This window comes from Orbicella franksi, chromosome 2 (assembly GCF_964199315.1).
Source record: "Orbicella franksi chromosome 2, jaOrbFran1.1, whole genome shotgun sequence".
Taxonomy (NCBI): Eukaryota; Metazoa; Cnidaria; class Anthozoa; order Scleractinia; family Merulinidae; genus Orbicella; species Orbicella franksi.
In genome coordinates, this window is record NC_138146.1 from 4,560,143 (window position 1) to 4,580,454 (window position 20,312).

At 39.2% G+C, this 20,312-nt stretch overlaps 1 protein-coding gene across 1 annotated transcript; it reads right to left on the reverse strand.

Annotated features, from left to right (window-relative positions):
- Nucleotides 1-60: 60 nt before the first annotated feature.
- Nucleotides 61-18,196, reverse strand: LOC145477796 (protein O-mannosyl-transferase TMTC1-like). The gene is made up of 18 exons (XM_081455622.1): nt 17,460-18,196; nt 16,415-16,488; nt 15,669-15,824; nt 14,427-14,505; nt 13,586-13,885; nt 12,361-12,482; nt 11,218-11,481; nt 10,234-10,347; nt 8,881-8,941; nt 8,669-8,751; nt 7,968-8,018; nt 7,318-7,478; nt 6,032-6,167; nt 4,770-4,914; nt 3,894-4,031; nt 3,321-3,431; nt 2,342-2,419; nt 61-1,725 (listed from the first exon to the last, which is right to left on the reverse strand). The coding sequence occupies exons 1-18, from the start codon at nt 17,961-17,963 to the stop codon at nt 1,606-1,608; spliced, it is 2,697 nt and encodes an 898-aa protein (XP_081311748.1). The 5' UTR covers nt 17,964-18,196; the 3' UTR covers nt 61-1,605.
- Between the last annotated feature and the right edge of the window lie 2,116 nt (nt 18,197-20,312).

A 20,312-nucleotide genomic window follows, 5' to 3' on the forward strand; every position in this document is an offset into this window, starting at 1 on the left:
AATAACTTGGCCTATATGTTAAAAAAAAATTGTTCAAGGATTGTGTTTTTTTTCCAGTCATTTAAAAGGAAGCTCAACTTCTTACCTTGATAGAAACAAACGCTGAAAGAATGATTTCTCCCAGAAGTTTGGAGGCTGCTGGTGCAAGCTAATTGCCCGTAGCGGAGTAAAGAAAATGAATAAACGTCACGGTTTGTGTCCACTGAGATTGCTTACGATATTGGTTGGGAGTTATTGACCTAAGAGTTAATAACCAATCACAGGGACGATCAAAATCTACAATGCATGTTTCAGGAGGGAAACAACTCCTGAAGAACGCAAAACAGGCTTTTTGTTTTTTCAGGTATAGCCAAAATAATCGCAAAATTGTATTAAAAAGTTTGAGTATTATCTGTAAACTCAGTGGATACGATTTTAATTATTCAACTACTTTTTCTTTGTTATTTAGCTCCACAACGATGAAAAGTGTCAAAAACAATTAAGTCATCAATATTCAACACATAGTGCTGCGCTACAGTAGCCTTTTCGAATATTTCAGCCCTATATATATTGCGTTTTTTCTGTTATTTCATTTGTAGTGTGAAAGGTGAAAGGCTGTGATAGCCGCCAGCTACATACTTTAGTAGCCTTGAGTAAGACCGTTTAGAAAAGTTAATAAACGCTATCTTGGGGTAGTGCATTGTATGTCTCCAACCCAAGGCGTCATGAACCATTGCACGAGAAAGGAAAGGAGGGGTGACTGGGAACGAGTACGTAACATTTATCTCCCCTGCGTTAGAACGAATTGGGGAAAACAAAGAACTGCCTATCACGCTGTTAATGATTTTAATTCTCTCAGCCAGATAATACGAGACTCTGCTAATGTAAATATTTTCAAGAGACAGGTTTTTAATTTTTTAACTTAAGTGTTTTATAAATTTCATATTTTTAGTTCTATTAATTAGTATTAATCTTTGAGGTCCTTTTCGAAAACCACATGTGCGTGAAAAAGTTTCCTCAATAAAGATTATTATTATTTATTTATTATTTATTTATCTCTTTTGGCGAATCTTTGCTGACGTGACTGTTTACATTTTTCCTCATCAACATACGACTTTGCGCAGAGAGGGTACCACGCTAGACACGAATTGACTACAAACATTTTAATGAACTTTTGAAACTACGTAATTGGTGAAATGTTTGGCTCTTTGGGTGTAATATTCGAAAAGAAATTGGTTTTCAAAAAATGCAATATTTCTGGGTGGCAAAAGCGCTAATGAGCTCATACATTCTTTGTAAGATTTCGAGTTTTTAAACCCGCGTAGCTCAAAATGTATACAAAACATCGGCCTCAAATTCCTTGGGACGGTTAATCGTGCTGTCCGCTTGCAATATTCAGAACTAATGTTTTTGTAGCTCTACCAGAAACTGTATCGCTTATGCTAATGAGGCAAATATTGCAAACAAAAATTCTCCTATTTATCTCGTTGATAAAAGTAAAACATGGAGAACCATTAGAAAATCACATAGTCATATTAAGTGGTTTTGAACCAAAACATTTCACTGATTTTCTTGAACAGTTCATCTTTGATGTGTCCATTTTGACCGCCGCACATTATTCTTCTGCTAACTCTTTTTCTTCTTCTCTACGCGTTGTAGCTTTGCTAGGTTTTGTTTTAAAGTGGGGTTGTCTGCATCAAACTTCGCTGCGATCTCATAATGATGTCTGGCTTCTACATGTTTACCCTGTGAAGAAATACAAATAGTGGCTGGTGATCACATTTGAAGGAAACATCAAAGAGCTTATTCCATGTTTATTTCTACTATGTTTTTGTAGAACTTTGATGTAGTATACAGGGTCATATGTTTTATTGCTTAATCCATTTTAATACAAGCTTTATGTTTTTCTTTTCTGTAATTTTGGTGGTTTTTGCTGTTTTCAGAGCTCTGTAAAAAAAAGTGGAAAAAACCCTCGAAGTTGTTACAATAAGCCATGTTCTAGACGAGCAAGGGACTGAGTAGAAATATTTTAAATCGATTTAAAACTTTTCTCACCAAACTATACAAATCTCTCTTAAATCACAACTTTTCAAAAGTCTATGACATCTTTGTTTCTGAACGTAAAACACTGCCATTTGGTAAAGTTACTAACTTTTAGATGCTCCTTTAGGTACCAGGCTCAGTTTTTCAAATTACTTGATTTCAAATATTCGTACCCAGTCCCTTGATCGTTTAGATCATGGTTAATTCACTCCAATTTTATACAAAATTTATAGCCTCTCAACCCTATAACGTTAGTCTCTTTACTGGACATATTCTGTCACATAACCACACATGTGCATTCAATCGGATCGTTACTCACCTCAAGGTGGAATATAACACCAAGATTCAAATGAGCACTCGAGTGCTCTGGGTCCAGCTGCACCGCTATCTTAAAACTCTGTTTGGAAAAAGGAGGTCTTTACTACTTTTCCTTTCAAAGTAAGATACCATTGACATGGTGCACGTCAGATGCGAGGTAAAAAAAAAAAGGAAACCGAAAACACATAAAGTAGGTTGCTGTCGCCGTCGTTGAATGGTAATAAGACCAGAATGGAACTGCCACGGACACTATTTTCTGTGAGCACTCTCCACTGTTATTCCCTTTCAAGCCTTTGCATGCACTAAGGCCGCTTAAAGGGGAACTGTGCAACGACCCAGTTGTGACTACCGATGACCTGCGTACATTTGCATAACGCTAGATGGTACGTACGAAGCTGGCACGTAACATTCTTTCCCCCCGTGAAATATCAAGGAATATACTTAAGACATTTGTCCAGACCAAATGTAGCACGTCATCGCATTGGACCAACGCCCCTCCAGGAGAATCATTACCAAATTATAACAACACAACTGAGACTGAATGAACATCAAGGAAATCCAACTAATAAGAGACTGACCACTATTTTTTTTAGGAGGTATGGGCAATTTCCAGAAAAAAAAAGCTGCACAGCAAAAAAGGCCCACCAAAAATAAATCATGCATAACCTAAAGGTGAGAAAACAATTCATTCCCCAGAAAATTGCGCAACACCCCCTCGAAACAATGATGGTCCGTCCATAAACCTTCTAAGCTTGGGCGTTTTTTTCCCCATAACAGACCACGTGATTTTGAATTCTCTAGAGAATTGACATTCTTTTATCCATTTAAAAAATTAATCATTCATATACACGCCACGCGACCATCTGAAAATTTTACAGCAAGAATTCTCAAGAGTTTCGTCACATGGTCTGAAATGGGGCAACAAACTGCCCAAGCCAAAATGGTGTATTAAGACAAATTTCACATCTTGTCACTCTTACTTCCTTAGCCTGTTGCATGTTTTTCAAGTCTTTATGCAAATTTCCTTGATGATAATAAAGGTCAGCATCGTCACCATGGAGACTAAGAGCGTGGGTAATAACCTGCAGGGCCTGCAAGAGGAAAGGAAAGATACAAAGAAAAATATATGGATATATATGTATATATGCCACTTTCAACGAAGATCAAGCATACTTTTTTTGCCATGTGCAAGAATTGTTACTGGCGTCAATAATAGTATTTTTCAAGAGCATGTTTCTGTCTACATCACCCTCTACCAACACCTTACGGAGTGAATCCTTGAAGGACATAACGATTGTAATATCTCGCAAAGACAAAGATATATATCTGCGCGACGTACGAGTTATAACAGGGACGAGGATAGGATAATGACATTTTTAATTACTTTGTCACTTTCAGCAAAATGCGTAGACTCAAGAGTTAACACCTGAGGAACTCAGTTAGGGGCATAACTGGTTCGAAACTCTGCACTAACACGAACTAATATGTCAAGCACAAAAGCTTGCAGGCAGTGATGAAAAACTACCCAATGCAACCTACGTCATTAAACCTACGTCATTAAATTGTCCATTCTGGGCATACATTCCCGTCAATGTTTTGTAATGTTCTTGGTTGTTAGGATCATCTAGAACCAGGCCCTTCAGAATGCTCACAGCCTCATTGAGTCTGTTTGTTTGACCAAGAAGAACGGCCTGGGGATAAAACAAAAAACAACAAAAAATGAACTTACCATAAAACAAAAGTTGTTACATTAGCTGAAGCACTGACTGATAATGATTCACGCGCTCTGACATCACGATATACCATAATATTCCGATGGTTAGCGCAACGCTTATATTTTTCCAAAAGGGCATTTTGTTGTCGTTGTTTAACACGATGAGCCGTGAGGTATTTCTTTTAAGTCGTCTGTTGTCTATGTTGTTGTTTTTTGTTTGTTTGTTTGTTTGTTTGTTTGTTTGTTTGTCTGCTTGTTCACTGTTTTTGTTTGCCTTGAGTGAGTGTCACAGATTCAGTTTAAATGTATAGCACTTTGGTTTTTACGCCAATCAGCTGCGACTCGTCATTTCGTTATCTTGATGAAGTCTGGAAACACTTTGTCTTACAAGACTTCGGCCGATCTGTTGCCCTGAAGCAAATTGAGGCAAATTGTGATTTTCTGTGTACAATGTACTGCAAGAACCATCACGTCCGTCCATCCGTTCGACCGTTTCAACTTTTAAAACTTCAAAACGAGTTGTACTCAGTTTATATGGTGAAGAGTACCTTGTTGTTTCTTCTGTTTTGCTCTGGTTGTCGAAACCATCCAGTCCTAATATCAGTTTTCCGTACGCCGCAATAAGGCTAATTGCTCAAATGTCGTCTTAGTCCTGCGATACATCTTGATATTTTAGTTGATATCACTGCCATCAGCCAAGAATAAGTGTACTCACATAATTTGATCGAGTGTCAAGGTTTGATGGGTCCAGTTCTAAAGCTTGTTTCCAAGCCAGTTCAGCTTCTTTCAACTGTTTGTTGTGGTAATACAATACTCCAAGCAACTGCAGCGTACTCGGTTCCTGTTTTACTGACAAAGCCCTGCAATAACAATTGATTGAAAGGCATAAGTAGTGTGAACAAGAGGGTAGCCTCGAATTAGGTAAGCACTTCGAAGCTGTGCCTCGAATAAGGTATCGACTAATTCGTCTTTCTTTTAACCCGGAAGTCAGGGAGGTGTATATGAACGGTACATGTATCAGCAAATTGCCGGAACACGTTACATTAAAGGCGCAGTATGCCATTATACAATAACACAATATACCTTCAAAATGAAAGAAACAGAAACGAAACAGAAAACATCAAACTGGTTGTACTGATTTGAACTAGAAACGAAAAAGCCTGATTTCAAAAACTGAGAAAAGCTTAAACAACAAAAGACGAACTTTAAAACGTTGGGTTAAAACTTTCAAGATGAACTTTTCTTATGCAACTCCTAGGTACTCTAAATTTTAGATTAAAGTGTCAAACAACGCGATACCCCACAGCTCCAGACACACTAATCTGATACAAAGACAGCACTTCGTCTTGTATTTTTGGACTTCAGCAAAAATTTTGATTCAAATGCATTAAGGAATTATGCAATCGATACGCAATCAGATCCATACCTATAATACAAGGCTTGCTGAAAAATAGTCTGATTATCTTGCAAAAGAATGAACAAATTATGGAATGTGCAGTATACGATTTCAAGGCCCATCAGTATGGAATTCCATCGACGAAGATATGAGATTATCGTCATTGTCTTTGTTTAAAAAGAAAATGAAACACCTCTCCATCAAACTTCATTAGATATCTGTGCGTCGCCCTTCCTGGATAAAAAGAAAACTGTTTTGCAATGTAGGACGTTTAGTCTACTGGTACGTAGCTTTATTTGTTTATTTCTTTTTTTTGTGTCTATGTTTGATTGTTTTGTGTCTCTGACCTAAACATGTAAAATATCTTTCCTTTTAACTAGCTGCCTGGCGTTTTTAACTCTTAGGATATTTAAGTTTGCCAGCATACCTATCATTTTTGCGTTGATATAAAGTAGAAAATTTTTCTCTTTTAACTCTAGGGTAAAATAAAGTTTTGTTGTTGTTGTTGTTGTTGTTGTTGTTGTGTTGTTGTTGTTGTTGCTGCTGTTGTTGCACATAGTGTACTACATCTCAATACAAACCTCTTATAAGCTTGCTCCGCTTCCTGAATATTTCCTGCTGCACGCAAATGCCGACCCATGTTCACCAAAGCCACTGTGTGATTGGGGTTGAGCTGCAGGGCTGTTTTGTAATTCACCAAAGCTTCTTTCCCGCGACCTGCATTTAAAAAAATGAAAGACAACACCCTTATCGTAATGTGAAAAAAGACAATGTTTTGGTAAAAGCAGCGTCTTCCTGTCACCAAAGATGTTCATTCAATCATTAAAGTACACGGTGTGCAAGATGGCGGATGTTGTAATTTAAGGCTCGCCCCCCTGATGTACAAAGGCCAATACGCGTTATTAATGTAATCTTTGTTGTAGCTAAGTGCAAATACGAAATCTGATGAGGAAAGATAGAAGGAGGGAAAACGTTGAATTGTTCGTGAACTGTTTGTTATTGGGCTACTGTGAGATGTGATTGGTGACCAATGACATCTCAACTTTATAATAAACTTGATAAAAATGAAAATTTTTACTTCCGGTCAAGCATGTATGGAACTACTTCAACCGCTCATCGATTACCTAGCTTAAGACTGCCGCACACTAGCCGGTCTTTTGTCGTAGAAGTGCAGATTTTTTGTCGAGATCAAATCGGGTTAAAATTTGTCGGGCCATCAGCTTGCCGCACACTCCAATTTTTTGCCGCGACTAACCGCGTTGACGCTTGTGGTCGAGTCATCCAAAATCAAGATGCCAACCTATTCCACTGACGTGACTCTCGTGACATTTCCTGATTGGCTGAGACGCGCGCGAACCCCGACAAATTGTCACTAGCCGACAAGGCCCGACAAGACGTTTTGAGATCTAGCAATGTTAGATATCGCCCGACAAGCCCCGATCTTGTCGCAGACTTGTCTGAATTCACCGCGCACTAGCCAACAAGCGAATATTTTTTGTCGGCCGACAAAAAATCGGATAGTGTGCAGCGGCCTTAAGTATACATTATTTGTTGTTGCTGTTTTTTATTATTATTATTATTATTATTATTATTATTATTATTATTATTATTATTAATCATGTTTCTTACTATAATGGTCTCTCTGATCGCTGAATATAATGCATATCCGCTATACTGTCGCTAACTACATGTCCACATCAATAGTTAGCTTTCCAGGGCACACATCAATAGTTAACTTTCCAGGGCCCCTCTGGATATCAGCCTCGTCGCTGAATGGGCCACCCTGGCTAAATAAAGTTTACCTTTACCTTTACCTTACCTATGTGTTAGAACAATACCTAAACAGTAACACTTCTTTCTTACTCACCCATTTTGCCAAGGAATACTGCATAATTGTTGTACGCGTCGCCGTTTCTGGGTTCTAATGTAAGTGCTCTTTTGTAAAACTCTTCAGCTTCAACGTACTTCTGTTGTTCGCTGAGCACACCAGCAGTATTCATCACGGCATCCAGATAATTTGGATTTAACCTGACAAAATAACCCATGACCTAGTCATGATCAACAGATGCCTTGCCTTAGTTTTAAGGCGTGATAGGCACGATTTCTTGGGTTGCAAAGTTTTGAATTCAAACTGTGGGCGACCTTTGATTACGTTGGTAGTTTCTGATCACCTAATTCTCTAGCTTGCAATGCAGGGGTGTTTTAGCGAGTGAGCCTATTTAAATTGGGCGGGCGCCATCTTGGATTCCCAACACACGAGAGGAATGGGGAGTGGAAAAAAATGTACCCTAGGTAGGAGAAGTGCCGCTGAAAACTCGTTCTCTCACCCTACCCTCCACGTTTTAAGAATCCAAGACGGCCACCTGACACGCGACTAAATCTATCCAAAGCTCACCAAAAAACGCATGGACTGCCTTAATTTCAGCTCCTCCATTTCATCCAGTTTCTTTGAAACTGGGCAAGATGATAACGGCAAAGGTGTAAAGTGCTGCCGCTAGTAGGTATTCTTTATTTTACCTGATTGCTTCTTTCAACATTGCTTCAGCCTCTGACAAGCGTTTTAAGGACCTAGACATCAATGAAAAACAGTCAAAAGTGTGTCTACACACGTGGAATAAATATTGATCTTACCATGTTTAAACACTTTACCCATTCGATATGCACACTGTAGCATCATTGTCTGAGAAGAATCACAAACAACTACATGTACTAGTGATTACTATGGTTTTGGTTTAGCGGCATTCAATTTAAAACTTCTCTATCGCCAAACATGATGACGCTCTAGGGAGCCGAATTCACTCCGGACCCTTCGACACTTTGCCGGAGAAATTTAAAAACGCAGCTTTGTTTCTACGGTTAGGCTACCGTCCACACTAATCCGTCACGGAAACGGAGCTTTTCGAAAACGTTCTTCAAACCGGAAGAATTTGAAAACGTCGGCTTTGCGTTTTAGTGTGGACGGAAACCATTTTGAAAACAGAGCTTTTCGAAAACGGTGACACCACGATAATAATGTGATTTCCTTTCCCTAGTTTTCCTCAAACACAAATCCAAAATGGTCGCTCAGGTTATTATTGCGTTTTCAAATTCCTCTGGCATAGTCATTACGCTGACAGAGAACATTTGATGCGTTTTCAGAGTGAAACCTCCGTTTTCAAATTTCTCTGGCGTAGTGTGGGTGGGGCCTCAGTCGCTCTTAAGAGTGAATGGTTACTTACGCCAAGCGTGTTCCAAGATTGAAATACGAGTTTGCGTGATAAGGGTCATACTTTATGGCTTGATAGAAGTGCTTCATAGCCTCCTGCAAGGATAAAAAATAACACAGACATATATAAAATACGATTTAACTGTTTTTGCTTTGTCTGATGTCTTACATGTCGAAAATTACTTTAACAACAAATTTGTGTGCTTTCCGGGGACAAGGGCGTACCTCATTGTTTTCCAAAAGAGTACCAAGGTTGTTATGAGCACTGACGTGATTTGGAGCCAACCTGAAAGCGGGAAAACAAAAAAGACACGGCTATTGTTATTTATTAGTATAAATCTACTAGCGTTCTATCACGAATGTCGTTCTCTGATTGGCTACGCTACACACTATCTATTCTATGATAGATAGGGAGTAGCGTAGCCGTGTGCCCTTGTTAACAAAATGACGGCCGCTTCTTGGCGTTTTCGAAGCGTCTGTGAAGAAATTTAGAAGTAATACATCAAACACGAAAGACCGTGTTTGACCACATTTACAAACGCCGAGAAGAGAGTTGAAAATACGACGCGCAGCGGAGTATTTTTGACGAACTCCGAGGTGTTTGGAAATGTGGTCAAACACTGTCTTGAGTGTTTGATATATCTTCTGAATCGAAACTAAAACTAAGGAGAAAACGGAGAAATAAAATCGTAAAAATCTATGCTAATTAAGATCAGATATCCAAACACCGTCACGGTCATGAATTCCTTTGTTTAAACTTGATGAATTATTAATGAGTTTGAGAAAAAGTTTTGAACGACTAGTAGATTTATACTCAAACAATTAGATTATTCGCTCTCAATTTCTATGCGTGATAGTTGACTCGGGCTGCGCCCTCGTCAAATATCACGCGATAGAAATCTCGAACTCATAATCTAATTGCTCAATAGAACTTTCCACGTGTCTTTCTCCACCCCCTCTCCACCGCCTTCATATACTACCCAAAATGCCGTTCCGCCTGAGCTCTGTTTACAAGGCTACATTAAGTCACACAATCCTCTGGATCGACGCGGCTATGACTAAAGGCTCATAGCCGCTTTTAATAAGGAGCTTCGGCAAAGACGACGGCGCCGCCGAGGACGATGCCTAGTCAAAAATGAATTATTTTACCAGCGAAATTCGCAATTGTCTAGATCTAGATCTGTTCAGTACGCCAATGACTCCAAAAACGTGCTCAGGCTAAATATGCAATGACAGCGTTCAATTCCAAATGGAAATACGAAAAATTAGCCGTCATTGTTCTCTTTCCTCAATCTACGCAGAACTTACACATTTCACGTTGTTTTTTTTGCCGAGGACGGCTAAGAAATGTACAAAGATTTATAACGCACGTGCACAACCACTGTTTTGTTCATTAAACCTTCTGTTTGGTGGCGTTCTCGTCAGTTGCCGTTATCGTCGTCGTGGTTTGTTTAAGCTCTCTAATAACTGATTGTCATTCTGACGATGACGATGATTTTATTAGAATCAAATATTCATAATTAGATGTGTAATGGCAATGTACGGAGAAATCAGACATGGATCAAATGGGAAACTCACCTCAGAGCAGTCTCATAGTGAAGTATAGCCTCCTCGTCCCTTCCAACGTCTTTCAGAAAATTGGCATAGTTATAATGTGCTTTTGCATTGTGAGGAAGAGTTTCAACCCCAGATCTAAAAAGCAAATACCAAAAAACAAAACAAAACAATGTATACTAACTGATAGTGTAAAATAAATCCTATAGTTATTTGAAATTTATACCTTAGTAATAAATCATTAACCGAAAGGCTATATATTAGACTCGGATTAAAGGATAGAGGCCAAAAAGCAGTTGCAAGTCTTTAGGTAACAAAACAAATATTCTTCTTACTAATTTCTACTGGTAGTTTTGTGGGGAAAATTTGGTGAACTTTCGCTCCGTGAATGGCTACAGAAAAAGCCCTCATCTTGGTGATATACATGCAAGTACCATTACGTCGACCGTAGTCTGTGTGCCTTATAGGAGAACCTTTACTGACATCATTGTTTACATTTTTTCCTCATTAACATACGACTTTGGGCAGAAAAGGTATCACGCTAGACGCGAAATGACTACAAACATTTAAAGAGCTTGTAAAACTTAGCCGGTAATTTGAGAAATGTTTGGTTTGCTTTACAAAATTTTGCAATAATGTTCAAAAAATGTTCAAATGTTGTTGTTTATAGTGGTCAATGCGCTTAGCTACACCCAGCTAGTTCACAGGCATGCCACCTGAACTGAAAGAAACAAATATATCAACTAAACATAATGGGCTTAAAAATCCCAACTGGCTCGAGGCAGACCAGTTGGCTGTTAACAAGTATGATCAAGGAGTTGAGCAAGGGTCCACTGAGCAACAACTCCAGCTTAGTGGTCAGAGCGGGACTTGAACCTGCGACCTCCGGTTTTCAAGTTGGGCGACCTTACCACTCCGCCACGCTGCCTCTTCTTACCAAGAAATGATGGAAACCCCTGACAGTTTGTACAAAATAAATGTTAAAAAAGACTCAACTGTTATGTTTACCTGAATAATGTCTCTCTGCTGCTCCACACGCGGTTTCGAACCACGTCTTTCCAACAAAATAGTCCTATCAGTACGAAAATGCCTGACAGTAAAACCTTGTGCAGCATATATGAAGTCACAATGGATGAGGACTTGAAAGATCCTTTTGTTCCAATTCTGTTGTCACTTTGTCCACTTGTGTCTTTGTTCAATGCTTTTCTGTTATATCGCACAACTGAAGCCAGTTTGTTGAGTCCACAAACAACAAGCATACAGAATCCCATACTACAAATAAAGGGGAGAAGAAAGTTAACTCAAGCAAACCAACCCATCGAATCAATGAAAGTATTATACGGTGTGGATATTTTTTGTCTCCTCCTCACTTACAACGCCTCAAAGAATGGAGGGTGTGGGGTGGATAGGGGGGTAGGTGGGATGAGGCAATTACGTCTTGACTGGAATTCAAACTGCAAGAAATGAGCAGGATATCTGTAAGACGAGTACAGTTCATTAATTTGTTAGCATTGCTTCTTTATTCGCAATCGTCCCGTATATGGCATTGTTTAATTCTCAGTATATAAAACTGATCTTACTTTGAAGTAAAGGGCTACAAAGTAAACCCGAATGCAGTTGATTCCCGATAACTCGAGGCCCTGGTAACTTGAAACGATATTGGTTTGCTCGATTTGCTCCTCACATTTACTGCAATTTTACCCGCCGCTCCGTAGCTCGTAACTTCGACAACTCGAAGTGATTTTTTTTATCCCTACAGGTCATTTTATTTATTAATCTACCCTCGAAAATTCCAAAACTCATTTGTCAATTTCTAAATTAAGAAAATTAATTCGTTGCAATTACATTTCATGTGTTGCAGTACAGAGCCCACTATAGTATTCTGCCATTTTGTTTTATTTTGTTCTATTCCCTTCAAATCTGTTAGAATTTGCTTGTACCGTTCCTATCCAGTTTTACTCTTTCTTTGTAATAAACCTGATTGAAACGCATACCGTTTCATTCTCTAATTTCCTCTTTTTTGTACTAATTTCCCTGTGTTATGAGCTGCCGATAACTCGAGCTTTTCTGGATTCCCCATGAAGATTAAGTTATAGGGAGTCAACTGTATTCCTGTTTTCCTTTTCGCGACGAGGCCTGACTCTCGCTTACCTTGGAATGTACAGAATTCTTTCAGCAACAACAAACCCGACTCTGAAAAACAGGTTGGAAGCCGGGAGGAAAGGAATACACAGCAAAGCCAGGGATAACACAAGAACATCCTGTTCATTGGGCTACAAGACAAAAATGGAAAACAAGGAATTTCCTTTGTCACAATCGATACACGCTAACAAAAGTAGCTGTGGTCAAATTAATTTGCCGCACACAAAACGCACTATCACGCACACATTTTCCTAGAGCTGTATAGGGCACAAAACGCATTTTCTCGAAACAGCGCTACCCAGGGGATTACTCCCATATAAAACGGATGGAGGCGCTTGTTGGAAATTTTGAAAAGAACTCCTAAAGGGTACCAAGATCCTGTTTTGTGGGCGTGGCTTTGAATTTTTTTCACCCCTTAGAGGTACCAATTCTCAAACAACACATCAACTGACACTGACCTTTTTCTGTACCGCGAAAACTCCCGCTGTGGACAATTTTGAGGCTGAACACACTAAGAGGTGCGACGAAGCACCCCTGTTCTTTATTTATATGGGAGTACACCCTGGGCAGCGCTACCCTCAACTGGACGTGGCGCTTATTGAAACACTGGATTTACGTGCCTACATACGTAGCTTCTTTAAACTTTAATAATAAAGAAAGGAAGACAGACATTGGCGTTTTAGAGCTATGGAGGACGTTGCCATCGCTTTTTGGATACAAAAAGAGATCTGTTTTGTCGGATATTAATAAGAGAAGAAAATTGAATGAGTTGTTGAAAAGCGCCACCCCTAAAGCGCGTCCCTCGAAAAAGCGCCACCCTCTAACAGGCGCCGAATCAAACGTTGAAACAAAATAAGATCAGTAGCGCTTTTGCGAGTATATTTGGTTAGGCTTCATCAATTTGCAACTAAGATGGTAATTTTCTTTCTTCCTTGCAAGGGCTTAGTTTACATTGAATAGTATTAGGTTGCCTGAATTTCAATATGCTTTTTTTTTTCTGCACTGTACTTTCAAACTGCCAATAATAACATGATGTCACAAGTAGCAATCGTACTATTTCAATTTGTGGCACCCATGTTACATCTTACTTGATACTATCATTTTAATAAACTTAGAGTTATACCTTCCAGTCAGCAAAGCGAGGCATTTTTCCCTCCCCAGAAAGCTCCTGGTTCCCTTCCCCAACCCTCTTTGCCCAATTCTGGAACCCGTTCTATCATTTTCCTACACTCACATTTATTTTGTTGGATAACAAAGCAGTGTAAGCCAGCAGTGCTGCCACTATGACAAACATTGCTGTTGCTAAGTTGCGGTAATCCAGCAGAGACTCCACTAGAGGTATACTACCCATCTGCCAATCATAGCTCAACACACTTGGCGATAGCAGAAGCCAGGAGTTGAAGACAAGTAGATACCAATATGTCATGATGCGAGTAGCGAGTGAGTCTGAGAATGAAGCAGGATTATCCTGGGCTGTGAAATAAGGAAGATTACCACCAAGCATCCACACTCTGAAGACCATCAGCAGGAGAACCTGTAACAAAGATAGTTACAAGTACTTAACTCTCTCAGCACTGAAATTCCTCTAGTATTACTACGTCCACGTCTAAACTTAAGTCATCTTTCTTGGTTTAAGTACGTTTTTCTTATCGTAGTGTGTTTGTGTGCTTTTTTTCTTTTTGTCTTCCTTTGCTTTTGCGCATTTAGCTTTGCTTAACTAAACTTTATCTTAAATTATGATCATTTTGTGTGCACATGACAGCATTTTTATTCTTCTATTAAGTCATAGGTATCTTTAAGACTTTATGCTAGTCCATAACGTAAACCTTTTTGGCTTCGCTGGGCTTCCTTGGATTGATGGTTTGTAAATATATTTATAAAATGGCAAAAAATATACAAACAAAGAAGGTTGTTAGAACAATATTCATTAGGCTCTTGAGAGCCCTCACGTTACAAACACTCTGGCATGGATATAATGAAGCACCGACTCGAATAATGATTACAATGTCCAAGAAACCATTGAGTTAAGGTCATCATAGATTATCATAAGTCTGTAACTATAAAAGAATACTTACTGATATAGTAAAAACAACTAGTCTGATCAAAAGGGGCTTAAAAAATTCGACATCATGCAATTTCCTTTCCTTTATGAACCTGCAAAGCAATAACAACAAGGGAAAAGGACTATGACGGATTCTGCTCAAAGTTCGAGCAATAAGTGCAAAAATTATTTACTAAAAATCTACTCACAGCACGGTAACTTTTGGAGTACTATTTAAAACAACTCACCCCAGTTCATTTCTCTAAGTGACCCCGCAATTCAATTTTCAAGAAAGTCAATGTCAAACCTTGTAAGAATGCTTAAAGCGTGTGTTATTGTGTTTTCAACTAGTGCGAAACATCTGTGTCAATTGAAATATGGATAACTTCAACTTCAATTTTCTCTCGCGGGGTCAGCTTGAGAGCTTTAGCCTCAATAAGTTCTTCTTAACTGTATTCAAAATGTTGTCATGCCATGAGGTTTATTTGGTAACTTAATTTTTGCCATTATTGCTTGAATGCTCTGTGGAAATCAGCTTAATAGTCTTAACAAAGTTAGATGTTGTAATCAGAGGGGATTTGTAAAGTTGGCAGTTACCATAAAGGAAGTTACTATATTGGGCAATGATGTAGATTGCTTTATATTTATTGTAATTGCTTTCTCCTTTAATCTCGTAATAACATAAAACAAATACAACAAGCAATAAACACAGTATACAACTGAAAAATATATTAAATATGAATAAGTGTGCAGCAGTTAAAGTAGCAAAGTGAACCCCCCCCCCAACTGACAGGGGGGACTCCCATATAAAAAGGATAGGGGTGCTCAAAGTGCCTTTTAGCCAAAGCTTTTGTGGCACCTTTTAGGGTATTGAGCCAAAGCAAATGACAGGAGATGACAGGATGACAGGATATGGTGTGGATTTAGAATAAACTTGTTACCTCTTAGGGGTGCAAAAAGTTTCAAGCCACGCCCACAAAACAGGATCTTGGTACCTCTTAGGGGTTGTTTTCAAAATTTCCAACGAGCACCCCGGTCCTTCTTATATGGGACTCTCCCCCTACCCCCACCCCCACCTCCAGGAGCAAAGCATTCAAGTTAGCTTTATTTAACAAGCATAGGATCATGTGTAATAAAAAAAAAAATAACTGCTTCAATGTGGTTTAACATGATTGCTCTTTGGGAATCTCATGCGTCTGAGATTTAGTTGATCTTTAGTTTACACAGTCCAATGAAACCCGCATTAGTCAAAAGATTATGAAAGTATATTCCTTACCTCCAAAGAAACCTCTTGTTGATAACTAAACAATCATAGACAATACAAACACCAAAGACGGTAATGCCATGCTCTTTAACAAGCATTGCCATGGAGCCGCAGATCACAGAAAGTACTGTGTACAGAAAAAACGTACAGCCTTTGTTTCCTGTTGACCTGCAATTGTAGTGAAAAATTATATTTAATCTCTGTAAATTGCAATTGTATTTAGTAATGTAACAAGAAGACTTGAATATTGGAAGAAGACAGGGACAAATCCAGGAATTTCTGAAAGAAGGGGATTACACCCTTGGCTGACACATGTAACTTTCAATGCCATCAGCATGGATAGTACACACTGTAAGAGTGGGCTACTAGGGGGTTTTAAGGGGGCCATGCCTCCCCCCCCCCCTCGGAAGATGCTTCCAATATTATCCTTTAAAACACCATTTCCAGCATTCCTGAAACTTGACATATGTTTGTGGCATGATAATAGAATCTGGAGTTTCCCTTTTGTTCACCAGAAAATCAAAAATAATAATGCAATTATGAAATGCACATTATCTTTTCCTTACTTGACAATCAGTCAATTGTTGTAAGTGACACAACTTTGTATAAAACAATTATATTCTATTATCTTTATGATGTGTCATCAAACAAATAGTAAAAAAGGCTGTTCAAAGTGGGGGGGATGGGTGTAACCCCCTCATTCCCTCCCCTGGATCTACTGCTGGAAGAGATATGCATGTAGAGGAAATATGATTTACCTCACAAATGCCAGGAAAGAAAGTAGGAACAGAAAGCATGCTACTACATCAGCACGTCCTACAACTCCTGTCACCTGAGAAGATAACAGCTTTGAATAAAGCGTGATGTTGATAATTTATATTTCATACAATCTTAGAGCCTTGCAGTATGTATTTTCACAAGATTCTTCCCGACATAGTTTGGTGGAAGGAACCCGTGGGGAGGGACCTGTGTGGGAGTTTACCTACTCCCTGCAGATGAGGTACACTCTAAGTCAAAATTAACCCCTTTCATGAAAGGATTAAAAGTCAAAGTCATGTCCCCTCTCCCATCCCATCAAACATGGTGTTTTGTTACCCTCTTTAGAAAATGTCAACTTGCTCCCAGTCCTTGTAGAAATATTCAAAATATCAACGATGCGATGACAGAGCAAACCCCCTTAAAAATCACAGGACGTGGTGGGAAAGGGGGGAGCTGGTTTGGTGGACATCAAATGGAATGCCCTATCTGAATGACAGGATATATGTAGTGTTTCCACATGACGTCATGGCAGCCATACTGGTATCCTTAAGCAATGAAATGGCAGCCATGTTGGTGTCCTAAACCAGTCCTGTGGGAGTTTGACTCTTTTCTTACGTAAACAGTTTCTTTTGGTCTGATAAATTTGCATGGATGTTGGCCACATGAGTGAAAACTCTCTATATACTGCATCCTGGATGGACAGGTCCAAAAACTTTAAAATAAAAGCACATATTGGGCCATTCCATTAAATATCTGCACCCCCGCCCCCTCCCCTCTGCCATGATAGAAGACTTTGAATTTTAGCTGAAAGGAAAAGTAAACTTTCTACCCCCAAGAAAGGAAGATCAAAGCGTTAACACAACCCCCCCCCCCAACCCCCCCACCCCCCACTTCGGAATTTATAAAAGATCAAAGGCACCGACACAGTTACCGCATCAGAAACGGCTACCCCCTCCCATTCAGATTTCCGTGACCCTCAATAGACAAGGGGGGGGGGGGGGCGAGGATAAAAAATGGAATGGCCCTTTACTTGATTCTACTCACAGCTTCTGTGTGGACAGGATGTGAAGCAAATAAAAGTCCTGCGAGAAATGCAAGCACATTTGATTTGAAGGCGACCGTCTCGCACATAAACATGTACAGCAAGCAAACCACTCCATGCAAAACAACATTCACTGCATGATATCCAAATGGATTTAACCCGTGAATCGCGTAGTTCATTCGAAAGGTTAGTGTGCAGAGCGGTCTGTAAGACTTGTGACTTCTGTTGCTCGACATTGGCCTGCCCCAGAAGTCATTAGACAGTATATTAAACAGTGGGTTCTCTGATCGTATGTCCGTGTTATCCTTGATCGCAAACACATCATCGTGAACTAAATCGTACTCCAGGGTATTCAGATAACACGCTATCGACGTGAAAGCAATAACTCCATATCTCATACTTGTTGGTAAGTCAGGAAAAGGTATGTTACAGTGACTGCAGCTAGCATCATGGCTGAAACGTCTTCGACTTGTTTCCTGACTTCGTAGCTTCAAATTCGCCGCCATCTTGAAACGAAGTTATCCCGGGTTACATTTCGGCCAAGACCTGGGAAGTTTGCGTGACTGTCATTGGGTCACGCCATCACTATAAAAGCAGCATTTTCAGCAGCATTTTCAGCTGCCTAACCTCTAGTTCTAGGAAATTCTCTTGTCGCAGAACCAAATTTTTTCACTAATTGTTATGCAATTCGCTTCTTCTATTTATTTAAACACAATTTAGTTTCGAAGATTTACGTGTGCAGTTAAAAGCAGTAAAGCCTTGAGGAAAAGGATTTTCTCCAAGGTTTTTTTTCTTTTTTTCAGTAAACCCGGAAGTAAAGTAAGTTGGAAGCCTTTACCTGATAGATAGATCACTTGATTTATACACGGTAAGTTCCACTCAGTTGTATACAAGCAAAAATATCTACAAATGTAAAAATTAAACAAAATAATCATTATAAAAGTAAATACAAAGAATAAAAGCCTAATCTAAACAAACTGACCTAATCTAAACAAACTGAGCTAACTAACTATTTTTAAAAGAAATAAATAAAAACAAAAGTACTGCTTTACAGGGACGCCGTGTCGCTGATTCACACAAAACTGAAGTTACTTAGCTTCGTCTTAAATTCACCTAATGTTTTGGATACCCTAATATCAGTTGGAAGGCTATTCCGTAACGGGGCACCGCTATTACCTGTGTTTCAAATGTTTCAAGCATTCAGTTATTCACACTAATGTCAGGTAGCCTCGTTCAGTCACAGCCAAAACGCTCAGAAAGAAATTCATAGATATATTATCAGCCGGCTCGACAATTTTAAATACGTAATATACAGATTTTATAGTCCGATTTCTAGTAGCCTCCTCCAGGCGTTCAGTTAGTTGGGGCGCAATACGTTTCGCGCTGCGCTCCAACTCTGACTGAACCCTTGGAGAAGGCTAGATTTCTAGTTGAGTTGCACAATATAGGTAAAACTTTATTTACGCAGGGTGGCCCATTCAGCACAGTGGCTGGTATCCAGAGGGGCCCTGCTAAATACAATTTCTAAAAATATAAAACGTCTAATAGTCTAAAATAGTTATAAAAATAGAGTTAAAAAATATTTCTACTGCGTGATATTCAGCATCTCTTTTATCAATAAGCTTCTTAGAGATCAAGGTAAGTTTTTTTATGAATTGTTTGCGGTCCAAAGATAACGTACTGTCAGATATTTGATATCTCTCCTGCCCTTTAAACTCACCTCTTCTATTATTTCAACGCTTTCTTCGAGGTTTTAGTATAAGTAAATCTACTAGCGTATTATCACGAATGCCCTCCTCTGATCGGCTACGCTACTCACCATCTATTCTGTGATAGATAGTGGGTAGCCTAGCAGTGTGCGGTTGTTAACAAAATGACGGCCGCTTCTTGACGTTTTCGAGGTGTCTGTGGAGAGGATTTAGATAAAGTTTTGAACGACTAGTAGGTTATTTCTACGATTTCTATGCGTGATAGTTGACGGGGACGCAGCCCGAGTCAACTATCACGCATAGAAATCGAGGGCGAATAATCTAATTGTTGAATAGACAAATTTGACTTGTCAAAACCCAACGAGCCCATGAAAGAAGTAAAAATTGCTAGAAGAACAAACATCACGCCAGCCTGTTTGATAATTTCTACGATTTCTATGCGTAATAATTGACGGAGGCGCAGCCCGAGTCGAACTATCACGCATGAAATCGAGAGCGAATAATCTAATTGTTGTCTGAATAGACAAATTTGACTTGTCAAAACCCAACGAGCCCACGAAAGAAGTAAACATTGCTAGAAGGAACAAAACTCATGCCAGCGTGTTTGATTTGCTTCCGTTTCCGTTTAAAATTCCATTTTATGACTTTAGCGCCATGACTGTCGAGGCTGGCATGTGTGATGAAGGATGAAACTATATTAGGAAGTCGTCGTATATCTGAGAGTTATGCAATCCCTATTCATATTTTTTCCTTTGCTTTTAATTAAGATACAATTATTTTTAGTTTGTTATTGTTATGCGCAATTGCCGGCCAAACCTTCTAGGCGTGACACACTTATTTTCCGTGGAAAGCTGTGTTGCGCGTATTTCCGTTTCATCGTTTCCAGTAATCATTACTGAAGAACACAATTAAATCACGCCTTTTGTTAAGCGATTATTTTAAAACGGTAACATCGTTAAAATGTCACTTAAGCCTATATTTATAGTATTCAAACTTCTCGAGGGAGGTCGAAGGAAAAATAAGCAAAATCAAGAAACAGAAAATGGGTACAAAATAGACACAAAAGCGCAAACGGATAAACGCAACAGGTAGAGATGTACCTTAGCGGAGATTTTAGTGCGTCACACATAGCACACTATTCTTATG